Source organism: Diospyros lotus, chromosome 15 (assembly GCF_014633365.1).
Source record: "Diospyros lotus cultivar Yz01 chromosome 15, ASM1463336v1, whole genome shotgun sequence".
Classification (NCBI taxonomy): Eukaryota; Viridiplantae; Streptophyta; class Magnoliopsida; order Ericales; family Ebenaceae; genus Diospyros; species Diospyros lotus.
Window position 1 is genome coordinate 10,490,572 of NC_068352.1, and position 22,058 is coordinate 10,512,629.

Below are 22,058 nucleotides of genomic sequence, written 5' to 3' on the forward strand. Positions count from 1 at the left end.
GAAGAGGTGCTATGGGAAAATAAAATAAACTAACTGATAAACTGAAATCTGATACCATAACTGAACATCTCAATCAACTGGAATAAAAACTCTGAGTCAATACAGACTAAAAACCATAAACTCTATCTAAGGGACAATCCCTCAACTGAAATATGAAATAGATCTAAACTGAGAAAACACTATAAAACTCAACAGACTCCCAGACATCTTTTATCTTGAGCGGCTCCACGTACACACACTATAGACCACTATTGTTAGGCCCCACATCTGGTACTCTCCTACTAGAACCTGGAGGGGTGAAGAGTACAGGGTGAGCTACAAAGTTCAGCAAGTAATAAGTTGGAAAGAATACTGAAGCTGAATCGAAAATATCGATACTGATAAATAGTTACTTAACTTGTACAGAGAAATATAATAGTCACTAGATTGCATTTCCAAGATGTAATGCACATAAACTGTAAGCTAAATGCAGGTATGCAACTTTGGCACATAGGCCCACATAACTGTAATACATACCTATCTAATCTAAATCCTGCATATATAAAAAACTGTAAGCACATACTGTGGGCAAAGCCCCTAGCCCCCTGGTTGCCACCAGATGAGCAACTCATAAGCTGAGCTAAAACTGAAACTGATGGGATCCCCATGGACTAAGCCTCCTGGCGCACATAATGCAATGCAATGCTCACATACATGCTAGCACACGATATATAGTGCTCCATATAAGGTCATGCTTAATGCTCATACCAAAATGTATGCACATAATCTCACAAAATAATGGTGATCATGTTATAATAAAATAATGCTGAACATGAAATGATCTTCATCTATATATTGGAATACAAAGATTCTATGAATTATGATTTATGGTATGGGCATGATTAACTAGATAGATTTTGGCCTTTAAGTTCAATATTTGGAGGTATTGAATACATTAATTTAATTAAAACTTGGATTAAAACATCACTGGAAGCTAAATTGGATTTCTGGAAAAGTCATCCAGATATCAAGAAGGATATTCGGATATGATGAAAGACATCCAGCTATGAAGAAGGCTCATCTGGATACACTGACATTCAAAGTAGAAGCTATTCGGATAAGCTGGGATGTATTCGAATATGAACTAGAACATCCGAATATGATTCAGGTCATCCGGATATCTCACTGAGGCATTCGGATGCTACTGGAGACTATTTGAACATGAAATTCAACTTTTGAGGGAGGCATCCGGATATCAGGTAAGACATCCGGATATCATCTTGACCTATCCTGATGTATGAACAAACCATCCGAATATCATACTCGAAGAACCTTAGACACATCTGGATACGATACAAGGTATCCTGATATCATTCACAAAAAGCCTTAAACTCATCCGGATATAACACGAAGCATCCGGATATCACTCACAACAACTAAACACAACCGAATACGACTCAAGGCATCCGGATACTACTTACAATCACTGCTAGACACATCCAGATACGAAAATGAAGCATCCAAATATTACTGGGCTATTCGGATATGAACAAGAGTTATCCGGATATTACTCACAATAAGCACTGGACTCATCCGGATGTGATACAAACCATTCGGATATATTGCTAAAGCCATCCGGATATGCCCAAGGGCCATTCGGATGTCACTCACAGAAAACTTTATGACATATCCAGATAGCCTCTAGCCCATTTGGGTGTCACTCACAAACTCTGAAAAATCCATCCGAATATCAAGAACACATTCGGATGTCTGCAACTATTTTTCATGAACACGAACGATTACAGAGGCTATGTTCTTGATCAAAACTCAATGAAAATATGCCATTCTGAATGAAATCTTGGAAACATGAATCCCAACTGGTATGAAACAACATTAAGGATGATTCAACAATGATATTTGGAAGAATCGCTGTATAACTCATGCACATCTATCTCGTGCATTCACTGTTTACGTATATATATATACACGCATTGCAACTGACATAAAATTTGAGAACTCAATGAAGAACTGGAATAATCTGAAAAACTGATATGAACCTGTAATGGAAGGGGTTACAGGAAGAATACTTGCCTTTTAATCTCTCTGATCGGATTGAATGATTCGCTCCTATGGAAAACTTGAGCCCACTGCTATTTTTCTTGCTCTCTGTTCTCCACGGCGTGGAGAAAATATAGCTATGGGATTATATATAGAGAGAGAAAGAGAGCAACCCTAAAAGCCTTCTCTCCATCTCCTAATACAACTAGGATACTTCTCAATCCCAATCCTATTCACGTATGGATATCTCAATCCTCCTTTCTTATGGATTCTTAATCCCTTAATCACAATAACTTTAATTAATAATTAAATTCTAATAACAAATTTCTAAATGACCTTCATGTCCTAGCATTTAATTTCCACAATAAATGCCATTAAATGCTATTTAAATACTATTCTCTCAATTAAAAATCTAAATTGCCACCTTGGCAAATTCCTTTAACTCCAACATTAAAAGAAATAAATGCTATTCTTTTCCTTCAAAATCTCTAAATTACCACACTAAATAATTAATTGGCAAAATCTCTTAATCAAATACTTCAGTAATTAATTAAATAATTCATAAATAAATACTGGGCCTTCTAACGGGTCGTTACATAGATATATTTACAAACAAAGGCAGGCGGAGGACGAGGACGACAATGATAGAGGACGGTGATAGGCAAAGATGTTGTGCTGGAGGCGGCAACCAATCCAGAAGTTGGAGGTGGCAATGGAGGCTGATTTGGAAGAAGGCCGAATCTGGAAGCTTGATGGCTGATCGTTGACGTTGATGGGGTCGGCTTAAGCGATTGACGACGAGGGCGAGGTAACTAGAAAAAGACATCATCGTTTGACAAGAGCAAAGGGTCGTCGGTCGCTTTCCATGAGGTGGCCTTGAGTAAGAGGAATCTGTGACACCCGTAACTTACATGCTTAATGATAATAATATTCATATAAAAATATTCGGAGCTTAAAACCAAAATCATACTTCCTTTAAATCAAATAAAATTCCAAGACATGCTTTATGGCATACATATAAGAAAAGATCAAAGTTCAACCCTAGAAACATTGTTTTCAAAAGGAAACTAAACTTAAGTTCTTGAAAATCCTTTTTAAACAAGCCACCACGCTCCACGTCCATGTCCTGGTCTCCTCATTCATGCTTACCTGGGGAAGAGGGAAACATAAGGGGGGTGAGATTATGCAAATCTCAGTAAGTACAAGAGAACCATCATATGTATTTAAACAAGTCATGACATAACATAACATATCATATGGAGACACGAGAGGTTCCACCAACTTGAAGGGGTAAGAACCCTCGTGCGTAGCGCTACCGAGCTCCGGTCCCGGAACTTGCGTGAACATAACATAACATGAGGGACCACATAACATAGTTCATAGTCATGCTTAAACATCATAAATAGTTCATAATGTACTTACCTTAACTTGGTTTGATGAGATTTGAATGTTGAAGGCTTCACCTTTACAAAAAGCTCAAAGCACTCCCGTCTAGCATGAGGAAACCCTTGGCCATGAGCCCTATTTATAGGCTTGGAAACTTGGCCACCAAGTAAGTCACAATCATTTCAAATCTTTTTTAAATCTTTCAAGATATTCCAATCATTTCAAATCTTCTAAAATATTCTCTAATCATTCCATATCTTCTAAGATATTCTGCAATCATTCTTATCAAATCTTATCCAAATAAGATCTTATCAAATCTTATCCAAATCATATCAAATCTTATCCTTAAAGTCATCATGAGGCTTAATCTTTATCTCTAAAGTCATCATGAGCACTTATCTTATCTCTAAAGTCATCATGAGCCTTCATCTTATCTCTAATATCATCATGAGGCTTCATCCTTCTCTCTAATATCATCATGAGGCTTCATCCTTATCTCTAAAATCATTTATGAGGCTTTTCTTGAATCTCCCAAATGCCCTTAGGAAAAATATTTCAAGAATTACACTTTGGCCCAAACTTTTCAGGTAATTTCACTTAGACCCTTTTCAACTTGGTCCCTAGGCCAATTTTTAATTGCATTTTAGTCCCCGAAGAAAGGACTAATTACGCTAATACCCCTAGTTTTTAGGTAAATTATACTTTTACCCGAACCTTAATATTTATGATTTTTCCACTGGCTCAAAAACTGAACCTTTGTCTCAAGGCTTCTATAATCCCTTGAAAGGACATATTTGCTCAAGTATTAGAAGCTAAAAATCCCAAGTATTACATTATATTTCAGTTTAAAAATCTTGGGCGTTACAGAATCGGTGGTCGGTCTAACTTCAAGATCGACCATTGTCTCCGTGGGTAGGAATAACCCAAATCGATCGTCGCCTTTAGCTTTTAGATCAGTTGTTTCCATCATCATCCTCCTTCGTCACCATCACCATCCTCTATCTTCGTCCTTCTCTCTGTGCATATATATATATGTTAAAATGTTTTAATTTTTTTTTATACATGTGCATGTGGGGCTCACTCAAAATATTTTAAAATGCCAGATGGCATCCCACGTTAGCGGGTCTTAGACACCGACGAATTGGATCCAGCTCGTGGATAAAATTGCAACCAATTGATCAAATTGGGACTTTATTGTCAAAATTGAAACTTTTGGATAAATCGCAAAAATGCGAAAATGTTTGATTTTTTATGTTAATAACCTTTTTTTTACACATGTGCATGTGGGGCCTACTAAAAATGTTTTAAAATGCCAGGTATCATCCCACGTCAGTGGAATTTGGGCGTCAATGAATCAGATTCAAGTCGTGGATAAAATTGCAACCAATTGATCAAATCGAAACCTCATTGCCAAAATTGAAACTTTTGGATAAAATTGCAAGAACACGAAAAGATTTGGATTTTTCATGCTAATAGCCTTAAAAGAATTTATATAAAATGTTTTGGAGATCATCAGTAAACCAAATTTATTGAAAATATATTTTTCAAAATTATTTTCTCCATAAATCAAAATACAAATTTCTCAACACCTTTCTAGCTCAGCCTACGCCTCAACATCCTCCCTTGCCACCCTATCAGCCCTACCAACCTCTAAAGTGGCTTGTGTTATTGGTCTTAATGGTGACGATGGCGACGATATCTCTCATTCCTCAATGAATCTAGTTGAAGGTTGGGGAATTAGTGAAAGATTAGTCAAGTTAAAGTCGAAGAAATCATATGAGATTGGATTTGCAGTAGCCTCCTCTCCATTCGTTCTGGCTTGCTTATTCCTCTGAGCCAAAAAAGCCTCTCTCTCTTCAAAATGAGGAGAGGCCTGGGCATCTTATGGCTATGCCACTTATTGGGCCTTTTGCACCCCCCGCGCATCTTCCTCTAGCCTGCCTAGCACTATTCTTCGAAATTGCCTCATCTCTGCATTCCAAATACAATAACCCATTAATATGATTAAAATATCATAGAAAGAAAAATAGCAATCTAAAAAGAAAAGGGGTAGGGTGAGCACCTGTTAGGAACCGGGCAATCGTGAAGATATGATTCTGCCTTGATTGATCCGTAGAGCCGCAAACACGAACTCCTCCAAGTCGGTCCACACGATCGGCCGTTTCCACGAATGCCTTGAGTAATGCTAGTAACCCTAGGCGCCTCCAATGAGAGATCCGAATTTCTCCTTATTTTTCCAGCTTCTTAAGTGGCCTATTTATAGAGTAAAAACCCTAATTATGCCTTTGGAAAAACCCTAAACGATTTAGGTCTGGCCCATAATCATATTGGGCCGTATCTCTCTTTTAATTTGTGGAACAGACTCGACCCAAGTGTGTGACCCCTTAGGTCCGCCATTGGGCTAGATGTAGGGCCAATTCTATTGGGCTATATGAAGGCCCAACTCCTTAGAATAATTAAACTCTTTTAATTAAACTTATGGGCTTCATAATTAACTCATCTCATGGGCTTCTTAATTAAACTCTTTAATTAATAGTTTTAGAATTAATCATATTAATTCTAAAACCCTACATATCATGGTTAACGTCTAGCAACATGCCATGAATGCCTAGCCAACGATGAAAAACACGAACCTTTTCGATTGCAATTACCGTACAGTAAAATCCTTTCATAAACTATGTCCCGATTGAATTTAGGGTATGGTTTTATGACGAAACCCTAGTCATTCAATAACTATGTATCCATTCCAGATTTATGACTTGTTCGATGAAATCAAAACACCTTTTGATTTCCATCTCACCTTGGCCAAGGATTTCCTTAGTCATGAAATCATCGGAATACATAGGACATCTTCTCATCTTGTCGATAAGTGATGAATCCTATTTCGACATTCACAAGCCTTCATATGTGATAAGGTTACGCCCAGTGATAATTTGTTAATGACTCCATTGGAATCCAAAAAGAACCAAAGCGTAACCAGTCAAATATAAGACTACCATGATGTCTCAAGTCTAAGGACCAATCTGCACTACTACAACACAGAAATTCCAATTCGACAATCAATAATTACCATTAGGAATTCTGTAGCGGGTCAGTTCAATGTACTTATTCTTATAATAAGCACCCACATATATGCACTAGTGTCCACACACCAATGTCTATGAAACAAGACATTCTCCTAATTGAGCATGCATCATATATGCTAGTCTATCCGAGTTATTAGTGTCCAATCCTAATAACTCTATGACTAGGAACATTTAAGATCAAGGCTTATAAGGAATATGTTTCATGATCGTCATCTCTATGCACGACCATATTCCATGAGCCTATTTGATCTATGGACTTTGTCTAGAGTGGAAATAATAAAGTCAACCATCAATGACAAATAAAACATAATGCCTTACAATAATAATTGATTGAAGATAAAGAGTCACAATGGAAAAATATGATCAATTACATGTATTAAAGAGTCACCACGGCCAATTATCTCACGGATTAAATGATATCTCCGCAATATGTGTTTGGATCTTTGATGGGACCTCGGTTCCCTTGCTTGAGCAATGGCACCATTGTTATCACAGTATACTAAAACTGGATCAACAATAGTAGGAACCACTCCCAATGCTGAGATAAAATTTCTCATCCAAACTGCTTCCTTTGCAGCATCAGATGCTGCAATATATTCAGCCTCAGTGGTAGAATCTGCAGTAGTTTCTTGTTTGGAACTCTTCTAACAAACTGCTCCACCATTAAGGGTGAATACATAACCAAACACTGATTTTGAGTCATCTACATCAGACTAAAAACTTGAATCCGTAAAGCATTCCAGTTTCAGTTCACCTCCTCCATATACCATGAAAGTGTCTTTTGTCCTTCTCAAGTACTTAAGAACTCCTTTCACAGCTATCCAATGCTCCTCACCTGGATTAGACTGATATCTGCTTGTGACACTCAAAGCATGTGCAACATCAGGTCTAGTGCATAGCATAGCATACATTATGCTACCTATGGCAGAAGCATAGAGTATAGATGCCATTCTTTTCCTCTCCTCTGGAGTCTTTGGAGACATAGACTTGGAGAGAGAAATCCCATGGCGCATTGGAAGAAATCCTCTTTTAGATCCTTCCATGTTAAACCTTTTTAACATTTTATCTATATACATTGATTGGGACAATCCAAGCATCCTTTTTGATCTATCTCTATAGATCTTAATCCCCAAAATGTAAGATGCTTCGCCCAAATCTTTCATGGAGAAATTAGTAGATAACCAGGCTTTTGTTACTTGTAACATACCTACATCATTCCCAATGAGTAGTATGTCATCAACATAAAGCACCAGAAAAGTGACTGCACTCCCACTAACTTTCTTGTACACACATGGTTCATCCAAGTTTCTGATGAAATCAAACAATTTGATTGTCTCATCAAAACGAATGTTCCAACTCCGGGAAGCTTGTTTTAGTCTATAAATGGACCTTTGAAACTTACAGACTTTCTGCTCATTTCCATTGGATATGAATCCCTCTGGCTGTACCATATAAATATCCTCCTTAATGTCACCATTAAGGAAGGCTGTTTTCACATCCATTTTCCATATCTCATAGTCATAATATGTGGCTATGGCAAGTAAAATCCGAATGGATTTAAGCATCGCAACTGGTGAAAAGGTTTCTTCAAAATCAATACCTTGAGTTTGAGTGTAACCCTTTGCCACCAAACGAGCTTTATAAGTCTCTACTTTTCCATCAACTCCAAGCTTTCGCTTGTAGATCCATTTACAGCCAATAGGTACAATACCTTCAGGAGGATCTACAAAAGTCCATACTTTGTTAGAGTACATGGAATCCATTTCGGATTTCATTGCTTCTTTCCATTTTCCCGAGTCGATATCAGATATCGCCTCCTTGTAGGTTATGGGATCCTCATTCAATAGAAGGTTATCCTCATTATCCTCAACTAAGAATCCATACCTATCAGGAGGTCTCGAGATCCTTTGGGATCTACGAGGAGATTGTGTACTTTGAGGTTCAAAGTTATTTTCTGCTTCCACCTGTGGGATAGTAATTTGTGATTCTTGAATTTCTTCAAGATCTATCATATTTCCATTATTCCCATCTAATAGGAATTCCTTTTCTAGAAAAGTGGCATTCCTTGAAACAAACACCTTTTGTTCAAGGGGATGATAGAAATAATATCCAATTGATTCTTTTGGATATCCCACAAACTTACACTTAGTGGATCTAGTATCCAACTTATCTCTCACTGTTTTCTTAACATAGGTAGGACACCCCCATATTCTTAAATATTTGTAACTGGGTGTCTTACCAAACCACATCTCATATGGTGTCTTAGGCACTGATTTATAGGGAACTCTATTCAGTAAATGGGCAGCTGTCTCAAGAGCATAGCCCCAAAAGGATAAAGGAAGATCAGCGAAACTCATCATGGATCTCACCATATCTAATAGGGTTCGATTCCTATGTTCAGAAACTCCATTGAGTTGTGGTGTTCCTGATGGAGTCCACTGGGAGAGAATCCCATTCTCTTTAAGATGATCAATGAATGCAGTACTCAAGTATTCCCCCCCTCGATCAGATCGAAGGACCTTAATACTTTTTCCTGTTTGTTTTTCTACTTCATTCTTGAATTCTTTGAACTTTTCAAAGGCTTCTGACTTGTGCTTCATAAGGTATACATAGCCATACCGTGAGAAATCATCGGTGAAAGTAATGAAGTATGAAAAACCACCTCTTGCACTAACATTTAGTGGCCACAGACATCTGAATGGATCAAATCCAATAGGTTAGATGCATGCTCCACTTGTCCAACAAATGGAGATTTCGTCATCTTTCCTTTAAGACACGATTCACAAGTTGGAAGTGACTGTAAGTCAAACAAGTTCAATAACCCATTTTTAACCAACTCATTTATCCTGTCTTTGGAAATATGACCTAATCTCAAATGCCACATGTAAGCATAATTTTGATCATCAGCCTTTCTTTTGTAACTTTGTTGTAGACAAATCATGGAATCTTTAGTTTGAACAGAATACAAATTATTTGATAATGCACCAGTACCATATAAAAAACCATTTTTGAAAATAGAACAAACTCCATTTGCTATTGAAAAATTAAAACCTTCCTTGTTCAAAACAGGAACAGAAATAATGTTCTTAATAATGTCTGGCACATAAAAACAATCATTCAAAACTAACTTTATTCCAGATTCTAAAACTAAATAAACTGTCCCTATGGCTATAGCAGCAACTCTTGCTCCATTCCCAAGCTGTAGAGAAGCCTCTTCTTTATTTAGCCTCCTGCTTGTTGTCATCAACTGCAAATCATTGCAAATATCCAAGTATGGGGCGCGAGCTTCCTAATTGGTTGCAAGATCCCTCGTCTGGTAATATGGTTTCTTTAAAGCTTTCTTATTATTAGTATTGTATCATGTTGCCATCTCTTAGACAATTGCCCTCTTTGATATAATAGGGGCCTTCAACGCCTAGGTTGTCTTGAAACACTGGTAATCAACTACTATGAACTCAAGTCCTTGCCTGAAGAGGGCCTTCCTATGCCCATGGATAAGCTACTAAGTGTAAACCAAATAATGCTAAGGATTTTTCAAGGTGCCCTGCTTGTTTATGTGCGAACTTTCTTTCTGAAAAGTTGAGGTCTAATGAATTTATTTTCTTCTTATCTTGAATCATTAGAGAAAGATGTTCCAAGGCAGTGCAATAAATAGAAAAAATTTATACAAATATATTGTACAATTTTCATTCAACACTGTAAAGGTTGCTTGTATCAAACTTTAGTATTTAGTAATAAATTATAGATATAAAAATTTTACCTGCATAATTTTTTTATTAAAAGTTTTTTTATACTAATTTTTAAGTATTGTTAACGAGTGCTCTAAGGTGTATTAAAAACAAGTGCCTTAAAGTTGTTCATTACCAACTAATATGAATAATTGGAACTAAAAATGAGAGATATTAAATATATTTTATCTAAAAATAAGATATATTTATTGCATCTTAAGCACGCCCATTACTTTAATCATTTTGGCACTAAGTTATAGCAAAAAGTTTGATTATATAAACTTACTTTGAACTGTAAAATTTTGTGCATATAATTTTTTTAAATATTCCTATAAAAATCGTGTATTATTTTCTTGCAGCACCATTAATAGGATGGTGCTGCAAGAAAAGGATTTTGTAAGATTAAAAAAATATTATATTACTAATAACAAATCCAAATCCCTTCTCCACTTCTACAATTTTGTTTGATGTAGGGACAACGTCCAACATGAAGGAGATGATTGATAGATTAGAGGACTTTTTGAAAGAAAATGATGCTCTCGGTTTAAGGGGCAACTACGATGCTGCTGGTGGTCTTGGTTTGAGAAGAAGATCGCTGGTGGCTGCTGCTAGTAGATTCCCATCAACTTCTTTGGTGGTTGAAACTAGTGTGTTAGGGAGAGGAGGAGGAAATAATTAAGTTGTTGCTTAATTCGAACAATGGAAATGGCGATGAGATAGGTGTGGTTCCAATACTGGGGATGAGCGGCGTACGCATTTGATGGACCTCCTGGGGATTTTCAAATCTATTCGCGGGGCAATCCCCAAAACTCCCTACACAGGTACAACAGCATGAAGTTCCAGTTGGCCTCGAGAAGAAGTTGAATGGAAAGAAATATCTAATTGTGTTGGATGACATTTGGAATGACAACTATGAGATATGGGAAAACTTGGGTACTCCTTTAACAACTAGGGCATATGGAAGTAAGATTATTGTAACCGCACGTAACCAAAGTGTTGCATCCATCATGGGAACCCTTCCAATTCAAACTTGCAACCATTATCAGACGAAGATTGCTTCTATTTCTTCTCCAAAATTGCGTTCACTAAGGGGCTCTTTTGTCGCTCCACCTAGCCTCAAAATGTTGGTTCTGAGATCATGAAAAGGTGCAGAGGGTAGCTAAAGGTTGCCTTTAGCTGCGGGTCCCCTGCATTCCAATCTTTTGATTTTGAGGAGTGGGAGAATGTATTAAAAGTAAGGGTAGCTAAAGGTTGCATTCCATTAATATTCTTCTTTGCTCTAATACTAGTCTATCATTATCTTTCATCTCATTTAAAGTGATGCTTGCTTATTGTTCTACATTTCTTAAAGGTTATGAATTCAATGAGGAGTTGATATTGTTTTGGATGCCTCAAAGTTTTGTGCAGCCAAGACTTAATAAGACAATTAAAAAGGTGTATTTTAGTGTCAAACCTACTTCTCCATGTAGATTAGTTGTGTATTTTCCAACATTCTTAATTTTGACGATTTTCTCTTGAGATGTGACAAAGAGAAACAAAATGATATTATTCCAAAGTTTCTCAAACATGCACAAATGTAGCACTTAAGATTTGCTACAGTACACTTTGTATTAAGGACCTATTCATCAGAACTTGTTTCTACAATTGGTGCTTATCAGTGTTTCTGCAACAAAAAACTATTTGAAGGACAACTTGGCCGGGAAGGAACTCAAAATACTATTTCCTTCCAATAATAAAATGATCAAATCATATTTTATTTTTTCCATTTTTGACATGCATTACATCTCAATAGCAATTTGTTCATACCAACATGCATAATTAAATTGTCAACATAAGTCGTATGTTCTACATCAAGAACATTATAAAACATTATCGACTACACCTTATCTTAACCAGGTTAACTATCTACAAAACAATCTCATTTATAGAAGAAGTGAAGTGGGCTATACAGAAAGACAAATCCTCCAACCACCAAAAGAGGAAAATGATAAGTGTTCCCTTTGGTATAATGAACTCTATACAACATGGTAAATCATGGGAACACATTTGGTTGTTCCTTGGAACGCCTAGTTTCAGGTACTTTATTTGGTGGTTGCAGGGTACATATTTGCAATTATACATAGCAATCTGTTTCCCATATTAGCATTCTTCAATTGGTTAAGACTTCATTTACAGGATTTTATATGGTGATACTTTTAGCTTGCCATATGGTAATTCAAATCTAATTGTAATTTCATCATTTATGCAGGTTCAACGGTTACATAGCAAAGTGCCTCTCTCAACAATAATCATGGTTATTCCTCTAATGATCTCATTTCTGCAAACCATTCATCTGAAAGAACAATTGCTATGGATGATACATGGTCAAATGAAGCAAAGAAAAGGGAGTTGTTGCTCAATGTTGTTTCTGATGTTGGAGGTTCTCCTTCGTAGAGTGCAAAAAGGAAGAGAGGTGAGAGGGATAAGGAGGAAAAGGGAAAAAACAACAGAGAGTTGTCATCTGAAAATGGAATGACCGAAATTGGTTAGCTGGTATCAGGCAGTATTAAAGGGGAAAGAAAGTCTAAAGCAAAACCTGATAACATTATTTGTTTAGTTTTTTCTTAGCATAAGAGTAGCATATCCCAACAAACTCGAGCATCATTGTGATCATAAGATATTTTCATGTTATTAGTTACCACTTATTTTTAAATTTACAAATATATAAAATTCCTAGAAATTACTGGCCAAACGGATGTCTTCTTGAAAGGACTAAAGGATTACAAACCAATCTAGTTTCTAACTACACAATTTGGAGTTGCTAGGGAAGCAACATCCACATACATCATGCTGTTTGAAGTTCATGCACCTAGACCACATTTGTTATTTATGAACTCATTATGTTCTTTGTTGAACATAAACCCCAAGCCCTAAAACTTTCCAATTTCACCTGATTCCCGGTTTCTAATGTACACTAGGCTTTCGCACTTGAGGTCTGTATCACTTGCAAGTTAAAGTATAATTATATCATAATCCAATTACCCAACCTTGACAATGCTATTAGTCAAACTGCAAGAAAGGCATTACTTCATCTAAATTGACAAGATAGCTAATTCAAGTAGTAGCTGGAAATTATCCTGTCCTAAAACAATTCTGTTAAGAACCAAGACAGGATTGTTTCTTCTACAAAATAAGGCTGTGGTAAGTTTCTGCTTCTATAGTTTGTTATTTTATGTTTGCAAATTAATAATGTAAAGAGGGGACCAATTTCAGACTCTAATAAACAAAGACATAAAAACAAGCAAAAGGTCTAAGAATTACGAAATAACTGGGAAACAAAAGAAAAAGATGTCTAGAAACAAACACTATAAAAACAAATAAATTTGAAAGTAAAGTTTAAGTTTGTGTCAAAACTTACACTTATAATTCATGCTCCTTCATTCACAAAAGATCCGTCTTTCTTCTTATGTGTAGCGATGTATAATAAACCCCTACTCACTGGCTGACCACTCTCAATTTCCTATAATTTAGAACAATTTCACATAAATGTTAGTTGATGTTAGAATGAAAAATTCATACTTAGGATAAATTTTTGTAATATTACCATCTCATGGTTTTTTCTTGCCAGACTCTTTGATCCTCTAGTGTGTGGGATTGTTAATTTGGATCGATTTTCACTATTTTGTAGACACATCTCCTAGATATCCAACAAGAACATCATTAGTTGAATTATATTTATTTAGTTGTATAAAGAGTAGTACTCTTATAAGCAAGATTAGTAACATCACCTTAGTTTTTTTGCGTGCACGATAATCAATGAAACTTGCCCACTAGTCTTGTGAGATTCCTGGTGGATGTTTTGTAAGATTTGCCTCTCGACCAATAGTGGGATCATAGTACTCGTGGTATAACTTGCATCTATTATCCTTCCATTTTTTGCTGATGTTTCTCAAAATGAAATTCTTCACATGTCCTTCGTCAACTTTAAATTTTTCCTTCAAAAAATAACAATGTTAATTATAACAAAATATTCAAAAAATATATCAAAACAACAAATATTAGATAATTACCATGACTCTATATTTGTAAATTTCATCTTTATATGTGTTGGGAACTTTATGCCAGCTTTCGTAGTTGACAGGAAAAGCGACAAAATCAAAAGCTAGCTCCCCTAAAATCCATCCAAATAGTCCCGTTGCATCTCCTATGGGTTGGAGCGTGTCATTAAACTCTAACATGACATGCCTTCCATGTGCAAGTAGCCAAACATCCTTAACCCGTAGTTTTTCTTGTTTTATAACTCCCTGTTCATCTGTCAATCAAAATACATATAGCTAATTTAATAATTAATGCAAGTATATAATAATTACACGCAATTTAAATATTTTGTGCATACCTATCATATTAACTATCCAGTAATGGCGTGATGTAGACGAGGTTGTCGATGGAAAATCCTGAGATAGATGTGGGGTGGATGATTCTGATGGAGTCTGCCTAGATCCTAGAGGTTGTGATGGGATATGGGCAGATAATGGAGGTTGCAATGGAGTTGGGGAGGATGCTATAGGTTGTGGTGGAGCTGGGGAAGATGCTGGGGGTTGTGGTGGAGCTGACAATGATGTTGAAGCATGTGTGGGAAGTGAGGCATCTCCACCTAAATCAGTAATGCCTGTCTTTCTTAGACGTTTCTTCCTAATCATGGCTGCAGTTTTTTTATAAATGAGAAAAAACATGCACGTATAGATAAAGCAAAGAAAAAAAAATAAATAAAGGAGAAGGAGAAACATAATAATAAGCGACGTAAAATGCAATATAATTTTCTACATTTAAGAGTTCAATTTAAGAGTGTGTAATGACCGTTAGATGATTAGATGATTTTAAAAGTGTTTTTTTAAACTAAATCACTAATCATAATTTTACTATTTCTTAAAGTATAATAAAATCATCACGTGTTTTGAACTATCTAAGCCATTACTTAGTGGTTTAAATGGTTTGAGGAATGTAAGAAACATGGTCAAAACGTCAAATAATTAATTTAAACTTAACAAAATCAAAACAATCTCATAAAATACCAAAAATTACAAAACAAATGGCATTCCAAATTACAAAAATCATATGTGAGTATGAAGTTAGCAATCATGATAAGTGCCCATATGGGTGTTGGTATTGGTGGTCACAGTTTTGCAAGTGATGCAAAGATTTCACTTCATGCCTATTGCAGATAACCTGTTTGAGTATTTTCCAAACAAAGCCCATAGATTGTAATTAAGATATGTTTATACTTTTGTTTCTTTTTTGTTTACTTGTCGAAGGGCATCACCGTCTAGTAACATAAAATAATTCTAATATAGCTACAAGTAGTTTTGATTGTTATTTTTGTCAGGATACATCTAATTTTGATCAAACATGAAAATAGATTAAAGAATAGATGTGTTTGCTTATTATATTGTTGTTACCACTTCTCTATTGGTACCTCTTAGACGTTTCTTCCTAATCATGGCTGCAACTTTTTATAAATGAGAAAAACATGCACGTATAGATAAAGCAAAACAAAATGAAAGGCAAAATAAAAAAAGGCTAACAACATTATAATAAGCAAAGTAAAATGTAATATAATATTCTACATTTGCATTAATTAAATCCATAGAATTACATATCCTCATCATCAACATTTTCAACATTAGGCATTGGATCATCATCTATTTGTGCTCTTACAAGTGACAGAATTCCAGTATCATTAGGAAAAAATAACCCTAAGTCTTGTGCTTGATATGGCTCGTTCTCATAAAATGTCTCTTTAGTGTCTTCACCCATATCATACAAATCTCTTGGTTTTAAATGTACAACACACTCCAATCCTTTTCTACAACATCTTCAACATAGTACACTTGTTGCGCTTGTGAAGCTTTAATATAAGGTTCATCTTCTTCATGCTCACCAGTATGTATCAATCGAGAGAAATTCACTAAAGTAAACTACAAAGCATCTTGTCTGATCCCTCTATCAGTTATGGTATTGGCCCATTTACACTTGAATAGAATAATCCTGAATCGACCATAGTAATTAAGCTCGATTATATCTACCAATTTTTCATAATAATTAACATCTCCATTAACTGGGTTGTTGTCACTGATTCTAGAATGAATTCTTGTTCCAGAAATCACAAAAACTCCATTGTTTTGAGTTTTCAAGCTATGTTCTTGTTCCATCGTTTGAAATTTGAATCCATTGACATTATATGCACTAAATCGTCTGGCATGTTGCAGTGGCCCTTGTGCAAGGCACTTAAGATCATCTAAATGGGATTCATTTTCATCATTCATAATCTAAAATCAAACAAAAGGAAATCGATAAGTACAATTTTTCATGATAGAAATATTGTTCTTAATAAAATATATCAATGGTAAACCTACATGCTTAGAAAACCAATCAACGAATTCTCGATGTACTGTTCTTTCAATCTCTATAGTTGATCGTGTTCGATTCCTGAGCCTTCTCTTGGTTATCTCTCTAAATTTCCTATATAAAAGTAAGTCATTAAAGCAACAAGATAGGAAAATAAGGGATTTTGATAAATTATATATCTTTTATGTACGAACTCACTTCACAAACTGATCGACTAGTTCTGAATTCATCAACACATATCTGTGTGCTTGTCGTTTCTCAATATGAGTAAGGTTGAAATATGAACTACTCCCAACTGATCTCCCTATTTTAGTAAAAAACATTGAAACTTGAGACGATTCATTGTTTGTCGTTTGATCATCAACACATCCAAGCTAGTTGAATCTTGTCTCAATGCCCTCCAAGTATCTTGAACAAAAGGTCAAACATTCTTCAGCCAAGTAACCTTCAGCAATGGAACCTTCTGGTTGTGCCCTGTTACGTACATAGGACTTCAAATGTCCCAAGTATCTAAAGTAAAAAACACAATTAGAAAATAGTGTTATACATATATACCTGCAAATCCAATGGCAAATAGCAAATTACGACATATAGAATATTTACCTTTCTATAGGATACATCCATCGATAATGTACTGGGCCTCCAAGCTTCAGTTCATTGACTAGATGCACAACCAAATGAACCATGACTGTAAAGAACCCAGGCGGAAAAAGCATTTCCATATGGCATTGTGTGAGAATGACTCAACGTTGGAGCTTGTCAAAGTCTAGAGGATTCAACACCTTGCCACATATTTGCCTAAATATTGAGCACAAATCAACTAAAACGGCAGACACTTGGTTAGGCAACACATTTCTAATTGATATTGGTAGCAGTTGCTCCATAAGAATATGTGAATCATGACTTTTCAAACCAAATATGTTCCGATGTTTTAGATCAATACACCTAGCAATGTTGCTTGAGTAACCATCAAGCACTAAAACATTCTTCAAAGTTGTAAGGAATACATCTTTTTGGGCATTTGACATTGTAAATAAAGAAGGTTGATATTGTCCATTTTCATTTGGCCAAAGATTACTTCTTATGCCCATCTCTTTCAAGTCTTTTCGAGCATTGACATTATCTTTTGTTTTTCCACTTTCATTGAGAATGGTGTACAAGACCTTATCACACACATTCTTCTCAATGTGCATAACATCAAGGTTATGGCGCAACAAGTTGTACTCCCAATAAGGAAGTTGGAAAAATATACTTTTCTTTCTCCAGTGTTGACAACCACTTTCTACAATATTTTTTTGGCGAGTTCTTTTTCTGTTATCTTCAACCTCCATCCTTTTCCCAAATGTAACATGAACATTTTCCAACTGTTTGAATATCTCTGAACCTGATAGTGCCATTGGTGGATTCCTAAACTCTGTATTACCATCAAAGTGAACACAGTTAAACCTGAATCTGTGATTTGGCTCTAAAAATCGGCGATGACCCATAAAACTCCACTTTCTACTATGAGGTAGACGATGGGAAACAGAGTCAAAATTGCAAGTTGGACAAGCTGAACCAGTGTGTGTGTTTCACCCAAATAAATTACCAAGCCCAGGAAAATCGCTAATTGTCCACATGAATGCAGCGCGCATATTAAACATTTGATTGAGTGAAGCGTCAAATGTTTCCACACCACCATCCCACAAATCCTTCAAGTCTTTAATCAAGGGTTGTAAGTAAACATCGATATCATTCCCTGGCATTTGCTTTCCCAGAATGATCATTGAAAGGATGAAGGAAGTCTGCTTCATACACATCCAAGGGGGTAAGTTGTACGGTATAAGAATCACAGGCCAAATGCTATAGTTGGTACTCAAAGTTCCGAAAGGATTGAAGCCATCACTAGCTAACCCAAGCCTAACATTTCGTGGATCTGATGCGAATTCAAGGTGTGTTTCATCGAATCTCTTCCATGCCTCAGAGTCTCTCGGGTGCCTCATCAAGCCATCTTTGTTACTATCCACATAATGCCACCTCATATGTTCAATAGTTTTAGAAGACATAAATAACCTTTGCAAACATGGTTTAAGTGGAAAGTACTGTAAAACTTTGACAGGTTTCTTTTTTCTTTTCTTGCCCCCACCAGACATGTTCGTCGGGTTACCTTTCCTACTTTGTTTCCATCTTGACGTGTTACATACTTTGCATGTCTCCCTACTTTCATCTTCTCCCCAATACAACATACAGTCATTTGGACATGCATTTATTTGACTATAATTAAGACCAAGCTTGGTAATTAATTTCTTCGCCTCATAAAAAGAATCAGGAATCTCTGCATGTTCGAAGGCATCTTTTAACAATTCTAAAATCATAGACATTGCTTTGTTACTCAATTCGCACAAGCACTTGATGTGATATAGTTTTACTAGGAATGATAATTTCGAGTACTTCGTACATCCTTCATACAATGCTTGATTTCCATCCCTAACTAGATCGTAAAATGCCTTAGTTTCCTCATTAGGTCCTTGATTCAATTCTGGCATCCTTTCTTCACTTTCATGTACTGGTTGATGCGATGTGCAGGCTTCTACATTCACATGGTCCCTAGATATCCAAAAAGCATCGTTGATCATATTGTGTATTGGATCATGACTGTATAAGGGATTTTGTATCGAAGGTGTGCTATTAGAAGTTTCCCCTGTAGTTGACTCCCTGTGCCAAAACCAAATAGTGTATGTGGTTGGAAACCCTCTACAAATCAAATGATCATACACCACTGCTCTGGTCTCCCAATTTCTAAAAACACAATCAGGACAAGGACATTTGATTTTGCCTTCAACAGACCGATGGGCAAAGGAAAATTGCAAAAATCCTTGCACCCCTTCCTGAAATTCATGTGTATTTCATGGCTTTGTAATCCAAGACTTATCCATCTAGCTAAAACAGAGCTTGTAGCTTGTATTCTGCTTCTCTAATCTACACCTCAATATGAAAACATTACATCCATATTAGTTTTAAGATGCATACTTCATACATAAAAGACATTTAAAAACTACAACAATTTTCTGATAAAGACCCTAATTATTGTCACTCTATAAGACGCTCAACTTTTGTCTCTTTATACATCAATTTTTGTGTATTGACCTAATGTGCAAGGTTTGTTGGTTATTGCATGTGATGGTTTCATGCCTTACATGATAGTATATAAACACAAAACAAAATTTTAAGGTGAATTAGATTTTGTAGTCATTTTTTATTTCTACCTCTTTTAAAAGAAAAACAAAAAATGACACTTAGTGGGAATCAATAGAAAAAAGCAACAGAAAGCTAAACATGAAACTAAAACAATTTGAAATAATATATTTATAAAAAAAAAAAAAGCAGTGAGAATCAATTTGAAAAGACCTTCTAATCCTTCCTTGATGGTAAGTTTTGCTCTCAATGTAAGATTACTTTTTCATGGTTGGAAAGTAACTTAGTTGGAGTTAATCAAAATAACTAATGAAAAATGTTTAGGAAAATGGTATAACATATTTTAATAAATAAAATTATTCCTGTAGACAACCCAATTTCCTAAATAACCAAAATTTAGTGATGTTTCTGTCAAATAATCATATGTTTTACTTAATTTGATTATTTTTGTTTTTTGTTTTTACGTGCATGTGTATGTATCATCAAGATGGATATATCCGAATAGAATTTAATAAAAATGAAGCAATTCAGTTTAAAAATTTAGAATAAATGATCAGAAATAACAAGTGATGGGTATGTGTAGAGAAGTGAATTGGAAGTGTAATAGGGGCCGCTCAACTTTTGAATCACTTTCAATACATCACACTGAAAAGAGACGAATATTAAAGACATGAAAGGATTATAATTAGTGCTTTTGTCACCATTTAGTTCAAATCCTCAAAAGCTAGAGCATCATACTCCAACTATATTTATTTATATATATTAAAGTCAATTACTAATAATTATATTTTACATGCACCGCTAGCTTGATGAGCATGTATTATAATTACATAATTTATATATAATATAAATATATTTGTATATAAATTCGTCTTCAAAAATTTTAATTGTTAAAGAGATAATTATAATCTCTTGTTACTAAATGTAAAACTCAGGATTTTTTTTTTTTTTTTTTTAGAGATGATGAAAGACAAAAAAACAAAACATATTACGATCTTTCACTCACCATTACGCTAACATTTGTCAGCATATGAAACAATCATTTAAATTAGAGAGAAAAGAAGAAAGCCAAATCACACTGAGTTACGAGTACTTTGTTTTTCTTGGTATTGTTTATAGATGGGGCAAGGAAGGACACACTACCATAATTTCACAGCCGTTCTTTTTACCATAATTTCACAGCTGTTCTTTACCAAAGGGGGGGGGGGGGGCTCCCAATCATCATAGAGTTAACTGTGTTTCTATTTTCATTTATCCAAATTACCTTAACTATGTTTCTCACATTTCATTTCATATTCAACAAACACCATTTTGAAAATGAATTTGACATCCTAAAACAATGAAAACTTAAGAAAAGACAAACATACATATGTGTGTGTGGGTGGGTATGGTATGAATGAGTGGATATAATCTACAGGCCATATCAAAAAAACACCAGGTCCACATCAAATGGACATAAAATATAAGAGCAAGACAGTTGGATAGCCACTTGAGTGAGAGGTACTGAGCTTAAGTGAGAACCTAATCATCGGTATAATTCTTATATAGGGTAAACCATGTTTATTTTATACTATCATTAATCATCTGTAGATCGATGGATTTGATGATTTGACTAAACATCCTCGTTTAGTTTTTGCAGGGACAAAATTAGGCACGTCTTACAATAACAAAAGGGCCGAGGGCGAGCGCGAGCGACTGCGAGCGAGGGGCCAAGGGCGAGCGCAAGCGCGAGCGATGGAGAGCGAGGGGAGGGCGAGAGCGAGCGAGGGGCCGAGGGCTAGCGACGGCAGGCGAGCGTCCGAGGGCAAGCTCGAGCGAGGAGAGGGCGAGAGTGAGCGAGGGTCCGAGGGCTAGCGACGACGGGCGAGCGGCCGAGGGCGACCTCGAGCGAGGGGAGGGCGAGAGCAAGCAAGGGGGCGAGGGCTAGCAACGCGAGGGAGAAGGAGAGATAGAGATCAAGAAGGGTTCGCAGAGAGAAAGTAAAATTGGGGGAGGGAATTTGGGAAATTGGGGGTGCCTTGGCTCAGGCGGGTAATGGGAAATTGGGGGAGGGAATTTGGTATTTTTCAGTTAAATAATTTATTTTATTTTTTAATTAATTATTTAACTGTGAGATTTAAAGTAATTATATTTAATATACATAATTTAATATAAAAAATTAATAAAAAATAATATTGTTGACTAATTTATATTTTTAAATAATATAAAAATATTAAATTTAATTATGTGTAAAACTTAATTCATATTAGACATTATCTGAAAA

General features: G+C 35.7%; 1 protein-coding gene across 1 annotated transcript; it reads right to left on the reverse strand.

Moving 5' to 3' along the window:
• Positions 1–17,364: 17,364 nt before the first annotated feature.
• Positions 17,365–19,236, reverse strand: LOC127791566 (uncharacterized). The gene is made up of 2 exons (XM_052321548.1): positions 18,210–19,236; positions 17,365–18,035 (listed from the first exon to the last, which is right to left on the reverse strand). The coding sequence occupies exons 1-2, from the start codon at positions 19,234–19,236 to the stop codon at positions 17,365–17,367; spliced, it is 1,698 nt and encodes a 565-aa protein (XP_052177508.1).
• Between the last annotated feature and the right edge of the window lie 2,822 nt (positions 19,237–22,058).